We start from the raw sequence: 12666 nt of genomic DNA on the forward strand, positions 1-12666 counted from the left end.
ACAGTGATAATGCTAGGAAAAGGAATTTTATTTGTATCGCACATTTCAGCAACAAGACATTTCAAGGTGCTTTACATGATGAAAATATAAGACAAGAAAACACAAAAAGTACTCTGCAGTGGCATAATAGAAAATTAAAGAAAGGTTGGGAATACAAACTAAAATTAATTATGTTTCCGTTAATAGTTTAAGTGGAACAGTCAAAGGCAACTCTAAACAATGGGTTTTTAACCTTGATTTAAAATCAGCATTTTTATAGTCTTCTGGAAGTTTGTTCCAGATTAGTGGAGCACAAGAACTAAATGCTGCTTCTCCATGTTTGGTTCTGATCATCGGGGTGCAGAGCAGACTTAAACCAGAAGACCCAATAAGGTTGATACAACAGCAAAAAAATCTTCAATGTATTTTGGTGCTAAGCCATTAAGAGATTTATAAACTAGGAGAAGTATTTTAAAGTCTACTTTCTACGATACAGGAAGCCAGTGTAAGGACTTTAGAAGTGGGGAGATGTGCTCTACTTTCTTAGTTTTAGTGAGGACGCAGGCAGCAATAGTAACTGAAGCTGTGTGCTCTTGACCGCTCTAAAAAACAATTACTTCCGTTTTGTTTAGAAAGTTATGTTCTATGCATCTACCCAACACTTGAAAATGTTCATAGTCACCTGGTGACATTGTAATGTAGAGCTTTGTGTCATCTGTGTAGGTATGATAACTTATCTTGTTATGATATGGGCTAGGCGGAGCATGTAGATGTTGAACAGGAGGGGTCCCAGGATGGAACCTTGGGGAACCCCACATGTGATTTTTGTCAACTGTGATGTAATGAATACGAATAAACTTTAATGGCCACGTTTGTGAGTACAAACAAGAAATCTGACTTCCTTTTTTTTCCCTATTGGCACAAAAAAGTTCCTGTCTTTCAATTAAAACTAGTAATGTGCTCTACCAGAAAGACCGGCCCAGTTCTGCAGTCATGCCAGTAATATACCGTGATCGACATTGTTGAATGTTGCGCTGAGGTCCAATAATACCAGTACTGTGGTTCTTCCACAGTCTGCATTCATTCAAATGTCACTGAACATCTTGAAAAGGGCAGTCTCGGTACTGGGGTAAGCACAAAAACCTGACAGGAAGACATCAAAGCGAACCTGGTAGAGTGGAGTTCCAATGCTACACACCTGTTGATGATATATTTGTGATATATTGTACAGTCTTACTCTGAACTGGATTTAGGTGTGGGCTATGACTGTACCATTTTAACACACAAATATGCATTGATGCAAACCATTCGACTGAAGCTCTGGCTATATATTTAGGGTTGACGTCCTGGTGAAAGAAAAACCTTGCTTTAGTCTCAAGTCTTAAGCAGTTTTTGTCCAGGTTTACCCTGGAAAAAAAAAACCTGTTCCACCTAACAGCTTCCCTGTTCCCACTGAAGAAAAGCATCCTTCAGCATGATGCTCCCACCATCATGTTTCACAGTGAGGATAGTGCGTTCAGGATAATGTACAGCATTGGTCCTTCACAACACAGTGTTTAGCGTGAAATCCAAAAGGTTTAATTTTGGTCATTACTTTTGGCAAACCGCAAATGCTTTCTTCCTGCCACTCTTCCCTAAAGAGCAGATATGTGGGGTGCACAACAAATATTTTTCTTGTTGACAGATCCTCCCACGTGAGCTGTGGATCTCTAGAGTTCTTCAATGCTCCCATAGGCCTCTTGGCTGCTTGCCTGATTAATGCTCTCCCTGCCTGGCCGGTCAGTTTAGGTCAACAGGCATGTCTTGGTAGCTTTGCAGTTGTGCCATTCAGTTTGTATTATTGGATGACGGATTATACAACGTTCTGTATGATGTTTAAAGGTCCTCCCTGACCTGTCTGCAGTGTTCCTTGGTCCACATGAAAATAACCTTTTGCAGGATAACTAAAACATGCATATACTTCTAATTTCAACTGCTGATAGTTCGATAGTAGCTGCTCATAACAGCTGTCCTTACCAGACTGATCATTCATCATGCGGATAGCTTTAGCTTTAGCCAACTCTAGCGCAGTAACCCATCTCTGCCGCTCCACTTCAGTGCTTGCCTTCAGGTGGTACGTACGCCCACCGCTGCTCAGGACAATGTTGCAGGCATCCTCTGTGTCGATGTGTGCTGTGGCCAAGTTTATAGTTCCTCGACATGTATGGGCCATCTCTGCCTGTGTCCTACAAAAAATTAACAAAAGATAGAAGATAAAACAAAATATACTGCATAGCTGAGTATACTGGTCCTGCGCATGAATGACTCAAGAACAGTATGTGTATATCAGTCTTTCAATCAAAAAGGCTGGGAGTGCAGCTGGCCTTCCTACTGCTACTGAGCACAAGCAGGGAGAGAGAGAGGAACCGAAAACAAACAGTAAAACACCGGGTATTTTCACTGAACCAGAAGTGAGTGTACAGCACCTGAATGCACATATTATGAGTAGTAAAACTGCATCAGTTTAATATAAACAACTTTCACTATAACTGGCATAACTCCAGCTCTTGCTCCTGCTCTTGCTGTTTTACGGTGGGTATCTGGATAGCCTCTGCTACTCCAACTGTTCACAGTCATTGGGCCCTAGAAGTCTAGATAACAAGACCATTGTGCAACTTCAGGCCTCTTTACTGAACACAGCTGAACAATGAATAAAAATCCAGACAAAGGAGAACAGAGTGTGAGAGGAGAATAAAACAAGTGAACAATAACAGGGAGACAGAATCAAAGCAGTATGATAAAAAGATTACAATAAAGTAATCAATAGCAATTTTATTTGTTTGCACAAACCAAATTCCATCTAAAACAGAACAAAAGCAGCTGTAAAGTCTGCTTCTATTTTTATATGCATGTCTGAAAAAAAAAACAGGGTGGGGGAACAAAACAACTGGAGACAGTGTAAATAAGTATGAGAACAATTTAATGCTCTGCAGAAACTGCAAATCAAATTCAGTAAATCTCACAGAAATATCTTTTTACAAAATATTTCAAATCCTCACATCGACTACAAGGCCAAAACACTACATTTAAATAGCTACCTGAATCTGTAAAAGAAGTTACTGCAGGAACAGTAACAACCACACTCCGCAAACATACTAGAGGTTAAACGCTTACATTTAAAAGTACAACCATGTCTAAATGAGATGCAGAAAGGCCACGAACTTATTCTTATTTCACAATATTCTGAGGCGATGTTAAATTGAGTTCTGTGGCCTGACAAAATTTGCAACAGTATATGGTTATTTTGGCCTCATAAGGAAAGAGGCTATCTGGCTCTACACTGTTTAAAAAGAAAAAAAGGAGCCAGCATCTTTGATGGTATTGGGCTACATACGTCCACATTGCAAGCAAGATCTGCGACATCACAAGATGAATATAAGACATGAAACTTCCCGTTTTGTTTATAAATGAATGAAGATCAATGAAATCGTCAGTGTTTTTTTTTTTTTTTGGAGATTTAAAATGGCTCTTGATCAAAATTAAATGTTTTTTAAATATAAAGCCATCAGCATGGCTTATTTTAACTGTTCAACTACATGTATTTTTTAACCAATTTTATATAATCTGCATTTAACCAAGTGACAGCCTGTTGAAATCGATATCTCTTTACATTAAAACATGGTATAAACTGTTAAGCCATATCATGCCATTTTGCACCGAATTTCCCCAAAACTAAATCTGGTTCTTTAATTTTGATAAAATAAACAAATTCATACCGTATATACAGATGTAACTAGATATTTACATATTCTAAATAAAAATACATTTAACCTTTTTTCGACGTTTATTTAATCAAACTAAACTTTTTCTACATTAGAACAATTAAGAATATCAAAATGATCCCCATTTGCTACAAACCAGAATAATCAGAGATTATTTTTAGATATTTTTTCATCACTTTCTTTACACCCACACATTTGTGTTTTGATCATGTTTACAAATAACAAGATTTAGACTATTTTGAAACCATGAGTTCCATTTAAAACCACCCCAGCCAGTCAATCAGCATCAAGTCGGTTGCAGCAGCTTGTAGTGAGGCTGGTTCTGCTGGATGTTTCCACATTTAATGGACATTTCAGTTTCTTTGGTGCCATATGCTTACTGAAGTTTAGGGATTGCTGAAATGACTCCATGCCATTGGCTTGATCCCGCTAGACAGACGTTTTACTAATTTGAGTCTTTTAACTAACTGACTTTGATGGTTTCACTGTAATTTGGACTGAATTATTCTATATAAAATTGTATTTGAAGGTGACAATATGATTAGATTGTATTCTTATGTACTGGTATGATCTGTACTGAATATGAACCAGATTGAATTGGTTATACCTGTATATCAATACGACCACTTTGTAAAGTGCCTTTAGATAACATTTCTTGTAATTTGGTGAACTGAAACTGAATTGAAATTTTGTTAAACTCTTACAATTCTAGAATAAGTAATAACAGAGTTAAAAAAAATAAAACAGGCATGAGCCAAGAGCTCAGATTTTTAGGCTCATACCCTAAAAAACAGCCTTTTTAAAGCATGCAGCCATGCCATCATATGGATGTATCTCCCTCCCTCGCAAGAAAAACTTCCATCTTTCTAATAAGGTGGCTGCTGCCTTACTGAGTCAAAGGTTTTAGAGCGTATTTATGAATTCTGCCAGGCAGCGGCTTCCCTGAAGTAAAGTCCTGTTATCATGCCAAACGAGAACAATTGCTTGAGTGTACCATTCCTCTGCTGGCACTTGGTGCACATCAGTTCCGCAGACAAACACTTATCTGGGGCCATGCGAAGCAGAGCGGAGAGTGGGCCGGGCGGGGATCGTCAACAGTCCAATTTGAGATTTCACCCGGCCGAGCTTAGCTGTAAAGTCCTGGACGTTAAGTGGGTCAGTAAACAGAATGTGCTGCTGATGAGTAAGATGAGATGCATGCTGATCACTGCTGCCCTGCGGGGAGGCCAGGCCATGCAAAGGCCATGAAGCTACACAGTCAACGAAAAAGTTGGGAAACAGATAAAGAAACAGAGACGCAATAAGGCACTAGTAAGATGAGGAGGGAAGTTAGAAGATAGAGCTGAAAGGCATGGGGGTGGGGGGTGGGGGGTTTACCTGTCCATCCCCTGTGCACACATCCTCATAAAACATAAATCCACCGATCTGGAGCATGTAATGACAGAACAACCAGTGAACAACACAGGACACACAGCCGTGAGCATGAAAATATAGACAAGGAGAGAAAATGTGAATAAGTACCCTAAGCTTGAAACCATGGATAAGTGTTATTGTGGCTGTAGGCTGTAATATTACAAGACTTGGAGGAAAAATGTCCACTGGATAACATGCAAAAGGTAAAAACCAATCTGAAACTCAAAAATAAAACAAAGCAGTGATGCTCCACTTTGGACAGCTTGGCATGGGCTGCAGAGAAAAACTGAAACAATGGCAAGTTACGAATGTGGCTAGTCTCTTCTTGTCATCCCTTTGCTACTGCCACATTAAAACAGCAAGACAACACAGACAGGCACCCAAACAGAGACACTTTGGCATGCACAACCCGTCACCTGGAGCTAAGACCAATGAATAGCCCATTAACAAGATTAGATCACAGGAACAACATTGCTTGCTCCAGTCACTCCAGATGAAATGTCCAGCAGACAGGATTCAGGCCAGGATCGAACCTCCAGCCGGGTAAGCTGATCTCGGGTCAGCTTGCTCACCACTCTTCCTCCTCCACCCCCTCTATCCTCAGTGAGCAGGCAGTAACCCCATAACCTGACTCCCAAAAGGACCCAGGCAGCGGTGAACACCTGGTGAGCACTTAAACTGATACCATCTGGTTTCCATCCAGTAACTGAAGCAAAACACAGACTGCCAAGAGTGCTATGAAAAACAACACCAGGTGGTGTGATATTCCAGCTCCAGTGGCACCCAAAGTTTTAATGTCATGTGATCCTCACTAATTTAGAACTAGATTTACATTAGGGGTTACTAAAGTGTATTAATGTGATAATAATGTAATTAGTAGTGTAATAATGTTCAGAGAAAGAAGAACTTGTCATGTGTCTACTTCAGCACAATGTGGCTCTTTGTGTGATTTGAACTAAAAGGAGGCATGACACAAAGCTAATGTGGAGGAAAGAACAACCAGGCTTGCGGTTTTCGGAGCCAAAGTAGTGGAGGAGTCAATACTGAATGCAATTCAGCATCACTATTCAACTCATTACACTTTAGCTTGCTCAAATGCTGAGTGTGTCAGCCCAGGTTAAAGAGCCAAACCAGTACTTTTACAAAAATAGGCTGCAGGAGCCGAAGCAATTACTTAAGTTACACAGAGGATTTCAAAAGGTGTGCACGTCACAATCAAAATACAGAACCCTCTTTAAAATAAGACAGATACCAAACACAGTCAATCATAGAAATGATGCGTACAAGCTGACCTCATTAGTAGCCCAACATATATGGTTTTCAAAAACTGTTACAGAAAAACATGGAAAGTGTGGTGTTTAGTTCCCGTTACCCTTACACCCTTAAATAAAATCCCCCGTGTGTGTTATTTTATCACAGAATGAATACAAACGGTTTTGTGAAGGCCTCAGGGGTTTGTTAGAGAACATTAGTGAACAAACAACATCATGAAGATAAAGAAACACAACAAACAGACAAGAGACCTTATTCTGGAGAAGTTTAAAGCAGGATTAGGCTCAAAACCAAATCAAAATACACATCTCAATCTGCTGACACCTGTTCAGTCTATAATTCAAAAAGAGTATCGTACTTTGGCATGGCACTTCCACCTAAACTGGCAGGCTGGACAGGAAGAGCAAAATAAGAGCCACCAAGTGGCCTATGGTAACACTGGAGGAGCTGCAGGAGATTCACAGTGCAGATGGGAGATTCTAAATCAATGTGTCATTAATCTTCCACTTCATTGTTATGCACTATTTTGTGTTTCTCTATTGCATAAAATACATTGCAGCTTGTGGTTGAAACATGATGAAATAAGAAAACGTTCAACAGTTATGAATACTTTTGTGAGGCATCATAAAATGCATCAGTGTTAGGACAAGGGCAGATACTGCAAAATATATCATCAAGAGTACATGCTGCATCTTTACTTTTTGCAACATTTTCCCTTCATCTTTATCAAATAAAAGAACAAAAATAGAACAACATGCACAGAATGAAAGATTCATGTGGGAAGCAACACATTCCGAATTTGACATACAATGAAAGCACATTAATTAACATGTCACATTTGTCTCCGTTTCCTTTTTACTCCACTGACAGATAGTCAGTGAAGATAGGCAGAGAATGCTCACAGAGACGCAAACAAAGCCCAGAGTCACAGACACACACAATGGAGACATGGAGGTGGAGGGGGCAACTTGTGCATCTGTGCTCAGATGTTGATGGGTTAGGTTCTTCGGTGAGGGCGAAATCGCATCTACATGGCAGGAGTCTTTGGCTACGCAACCTCTCGGCCAAGCAACATGTTGATGACAACAAAAAAGACAGTTAGGGTGCTCAGGTGGCAGGACTTGGAATGGAATGAGATAAAATGGGTTTAATTAGATAGCTGCATGCACAATAAGTCCAACAGACGGCCTTTCTTTTTTAGCAGCATTGGTGGTGGAAAACGCCATGTATGAGGTTCAAAATTTAAGCTCCTGTTTTTTTTTTGTGGTAATTTATCACCAAGGTTACAGCACAATTACATGTTTTTGGACCACGTTTACCTCCACCGAGCGGCTTCTTCATTCTGCTGGGACTCCTTTAATTAGGGAAATGGGTCAGGCAGGTCAACAACTGTTGCAGCTAATATTTGGTCTCTCAGTCTGTGTGGATGTAAATGTTCATTTAAGCAGGTCTGCACATTCAGCTGACATTTAGATGCTTTAAAACTGTGGCTGTTATTTAAATACACCGCAGTTGGAAGATCTATATGCAACAACACTTTAGGACAAACAACAGGGTGACCCAGAAAATGATGAAGCATATTACTGAAGATCTGACAAAAGCAACCAAGTGGTACCAAGTATTTAAAATCAAGCAACAATATGAAAATAAAGTATGAAGCATAAGTGTTGATATAATGTAGGTTTTTATAAATGTTTGAAGCATATTTCAGACTTTGTTAGCTATAGGGGACTTTGACTCAGGTGGGGAAGTCAGTTCTTCTGACTAGAATGCAATAATTATTTTCACCTGAAGGTTGCATTAACATTTACCTTATGAATTTAACAGTTGTCCTATTAAAAGTTAACCTTAATAGGACAAAAAGGAGTCTTTTGTGCTGAATGAGCACATGACCCCCATTGATCTGACATAAATTACCATCAACTCTCCGTTTCCATGTCCAACCAACATCCACATCTGAAACATGACTCTCTGACAAGGACCAGCTAAGCCACAGGTAGCTGTCTAGCTGCAGTAGAGGTGATGATAGTTAACAGGTAGCAGCTGGTAGAATGATAATGATAGCAACCACAAACAGACATGTATCTTGTTACACTGAGCAAATGGAGTAGCTACTCTCAGTTAGATGAGGTGACAATAAATTAATGAAATCTTTAACTAATATGACTTTGTAAATATCGAAAAGAACACAGATCAAACTTTTTACTAGCCGATTTCAATTTCCCAGTATCATGGAGGTCTGACTTGGTCAAACTGAACAAATACGCTTGACTCAACAATTTAACTGGGTTAGATGACGTAATTTTAAATAACTAGCTGAATGAACCACCGCATCCCGTTAAGACTGAGGAGTACATTCTTGACACTTTCAAACACCTGCTATAATTTACAGCCACCTTTTCTTTAGAATAACCAGAATAATTTCTGAAGTTGATGTATATATATATATATATATATATATATATATATATATATATATATATATATATATCATATATGCTTGTACCAAAATGGAATCATTTGATCATCCAGTCAGCACGACAGATGCTGGATAGTTCATTAATTAATACAGACAGACATATCTACTATTCCATTTATTGGCTTTTATCTTTATTTTGAAACATAAACTATAAATATTTTCCGCAGTGCTTTCCATATTGTACAATATACTACACCTTTAAGCTGTTCTGATCATAAGAGAGACACAAAATAGCCAGCTGAATAGAAGTGTGCAGATACAGGTGAGGAAGAGGCTGTGCTCTGCTTCACTATTCTCCATATCATTGAAAAACCACAGTCCCTCCAGCACTTTCTTTGGCATCTCATTAAAAAGACTTTAACGGTTTGACAGAAAAATTTTGTTGTTTTGTAATGATTTGAAACCTTGGTATATCTTGAAACCAGAAACCAGTTCATACCTAGTGGACTCTGATGTTCCTTTATTGTTCATTTCAAATGTTTAGCTTCTAATTTCTGCCTGCTTTCTTAGCCATGTCTCCTTACAATCTAAAAGGACCTTCTAGTTGAATCATATTAGTTCTGTTACAGTTTGGTCTCTCTCCAAGTACTTTTGTCAATAAGTGACACTTTTGGTCTTATTTCAATTGTTTAAATTAGGTTGGGGGAATTCTAATAAATCTGACTCTATTGAAAGAAGCTAAATTAATATGCACAACTCATTAAAAATAGAAAACAGGAGACCCAACCCTTGTATAAAACTTTTTGTCAACCTGTAAATGTTGACACAGTTCAAATATATGAAGTTAAAGCAACAGAACTGTGAAAAAGTCACATTTTAAATTTGTCTTTAGGACAGGAGTATTTTTTTCAGTGGGTTGACTAGAAATATACAACAGGTGGGGAAAGGTCAGCAGGCCGGCAGGTCTGAGTCTGATCACTCCAGCACGTTTCCTGGCATCTCATTAACTTTTAAATGGTATGATGGAAAACTACACCTGTTTAATTTATATATCTTGATAGCAGTTACCAGGACATGCCCATTTGACTTTTAAAAATTGTTTTATTTTATTATTTTGATGTTTATGTCAAACTATTAGCTTCTAACTTGTAAAGGTGTGCCTTCTTGGCCAGGTCTCACTTAAAAAAAGTTCATCTCAATGGACCTTTTTTATATTTGGTCAAGTTGATCTTTTTTAATATTGTCTGACGTTTGTTTTCAATTAACTTTATCGTCTGATTTGTCTTGTTTTTAGATCACTTTAATTGTTTGCTGTCTTTGTGAAGTACTTTGTCATTTATCATATAAAAGTTGTTGTGTAAATCAAATATGCCTAATTATAATTCATCAGATTAATCTTTTTTCCACGTTGTTCGTTCAACAAGCAACACATTTAATTTCCTGCACTGTTTGAATTAGGTAAAGTGAATTTTAAAAAAATCAGAATTTACCTTTTTAAAGAAGTAAATGTATTTGACCAGCCTTGTAAAAAATAAATTTTAAAAAATTAGACTCGAACATTGTACAATCAAAAACAAAAACAAAAAACTAAATTTAAATGTAATAAGAAACGACAACATAACATAAAGAAATACAAATGATACTGTAGAATATTTCACATTAAAAAAAAAAAAAAATGTATTCAACAAGTTATTGTCGGCGCTCTTGACAGGAGGCTAACGAGCTAGCTATAGTAACCTAAATTTTCTCACTTTATTAAATTACGTCAGGAGACATGCAGCTATGTCTCTTTCTGTCTGTTTCGGTTGACCCACAGCCTACATGCATTCAGCCGAGGTGAAAACGCTACGCCCTCCGTCAGCTGGAAGTAAACAGACAGCTAGCTTTAGCCCGCTGCTAGCCAGCTGAGGGAAGCCAGCTGTCATGATGCACCGATAGAAATACGACACTGTGTGCTTTTACATCCAGCACTCAAACACACAGCCGTGGTAAATATATTACCTGTAATAGGAAAGTAAGCCATTGCTAAGGACGAACCATCGCCGTTGGTACCCTTTCAGATAGTTAGTCCATTTAAAGAGCCAGCCTTTGTAGGTGTCCGAACCGGGAGCCGGGGCCGCGGTGGAGGCGGATGCCGAGCCCTTTCCTTGCTCGCTCATCCTCGGCTCCGCCGTACGCCAAAGAGGCACAGGTTGACAAACCGGACCGGACCGATCCGGGGAGGTGGCAGCGGAGACAGGAACACTACGCCACTGCGGCTCTTGGGAGGAGGGTTCGGTCTAAGGCGAGAGCAACCACTGTGGACCCCTTTCACATGACTCCGGAGGAAGGACGAGAAGTGATGCCAAGACACTTTGCTGATGCAGACTGCTGCGGATCCAGGACACAGAGCTTGACAGAATAGAAAGGAAACTCCCTACAAGCTCCCCCTGTAATCGGTTGAAGCTACAACCAAAGCAGGAGTTATCGCCATGGCGACCCGAGCCGTTTCAGCGTTTCTGAGCAGGAGCGGCAGTTAGTGCTTGCTGTCCGAGCACCGATGCCCGAATGGGGACGAGAGTTCTATCAGGTCCAGTCTATGATTCGGAGCTGCACCACGTGACGATGGTGTCCACACATTCCTAAACATTTGACATGCGTGTGGCTTCTGATTCCAAGCCCCAAGTTGGTCAGGTGACCACGCAGATGTATTTCTGTAGACATGTCAAGACGTCGTAGAGGGAAACGCACAGTTTCTCTGTCATGACGGGTTAATTATTAATTATATCAGTTTAACATTTGTCCTTCTGCCATTAGTCATTTGAATGCATTCCCGAAGGGGATGGTGCACCATTACACTTTTCTGTTTTATTAATTTACGGTTAATGTCGGTCAGACATGCATTCCTGGACATGCATGCATGCATAGATTTTAGGGTTTAACTATGCGTTTGAACTACTCTTTTCGTTGGATGGAAAAATTATCCAACATGAAATTTGAGTTGTTTCAAACAAGAATTGTGAGCACAAGTTGGAATTTATTGGGTCAAAATTAAAGGTTACCAAAAACTACCAAAGCTCGAGCAAGTCATGCCCTGGAAGATGCTGGAACATCTTTCTCAAAGTAAAGTCAATTTGACATCGACATGCGAGTCGCTGATCAAGAAAGAAATGCTGCTCAAAAACCAACACCTTCAAGCATGATTGCCCACATGAACAAGCAAAATGTTTTCTGGAGAAACATTTTGTAGTGAGACAAAGAAAAAAAGACTGAGCTATTTGGCCATAACAACTCTGAAAGATTTCAGATGAGATGATGCTTTTAAACATTTGAACACTGGTTAATCAAGTATAGTGGTTGTTGCATCATGCTGAGGGGCCTGTTTCACTGCCAGTGGTATTGGTGCATCGCACAAAGTGAATGGAATTATAAAGAGGTGAGATAAACTCCAAATTATTCACCTTCTGTTCAAATCAACAGCTAGATGGTTGAAAAATGGACACAGTTTGGTTCTCCAACGAGACTTCAAAACTGGTTTACAGATGGCCAAAGAAAAACCATGAAATATGATTAAAAGTGGTCATATATCCACATAGAAATATGCCACATCCTTTCTGGGGTTTACCTTGCTAAAGGACATTTAAAAGATTATTTGTGGTAACGTATATTCCTAAGCCTGCCTGTGTGTAAAGTTGTGACCCTTCGTGGATTAGAATATGTTACAATACATACAAACATGTGCACCAAATTGTTTTTAGAAATCACTTAAGATTATTGTTCTATCATAAGTCCAACTCAGGAAAGATTGGTTTACACTCATCATTAAAAACCCAATTTTAATAT

General features: G+C 39.1%; 1 protein-coding gene across 1 annotated transcript in view; it reads right to left on the reverse strand.

Annotated features, from left to right (window-relative positions):
* The window catches only part of osbp2b (oxysterol binding protein 2b), an 80388-nt gene extending 68817 nt beyond the window's left edge, over positions 1-11571 (reverse strand). Inside the window, exons 1-2 of the mRNA XM_047380931.1 lie at positions 10846-11571; positions 1996-2204 (exon numbers count right to left, since the gene is read on the reverse strand). Coding sequence (XP_047236887.1) covers positions 1996-2204; positions 10846-11003 — 367 coding nt within the window. The 5' untranslated portion in view covers positions 11004-11571. The remainder of the gene's footprint in view (positions 1-1995; positions 2205-10845) is intronic.
* Between the last annotated feature and the right edge of the window lie 1095 nt (positions 11572-12666).

Source organism: Girardinichthys multiradiatus, chromosome 12 (genome assembly GCF_021462225.1).
Source record: "Girardinichthys multiradiatus isolate DD_20200921_A chromosome 12, DD_fGirMul_XY1, whole genome shotgun sequence".
Lineage (NCBI taxonomy): Eukaryota > Metazoa > Chordata > Actinopteri > Cyprinodontiformes > Goodeidae > Girardinichthys > Girardinichthys multiradiatus.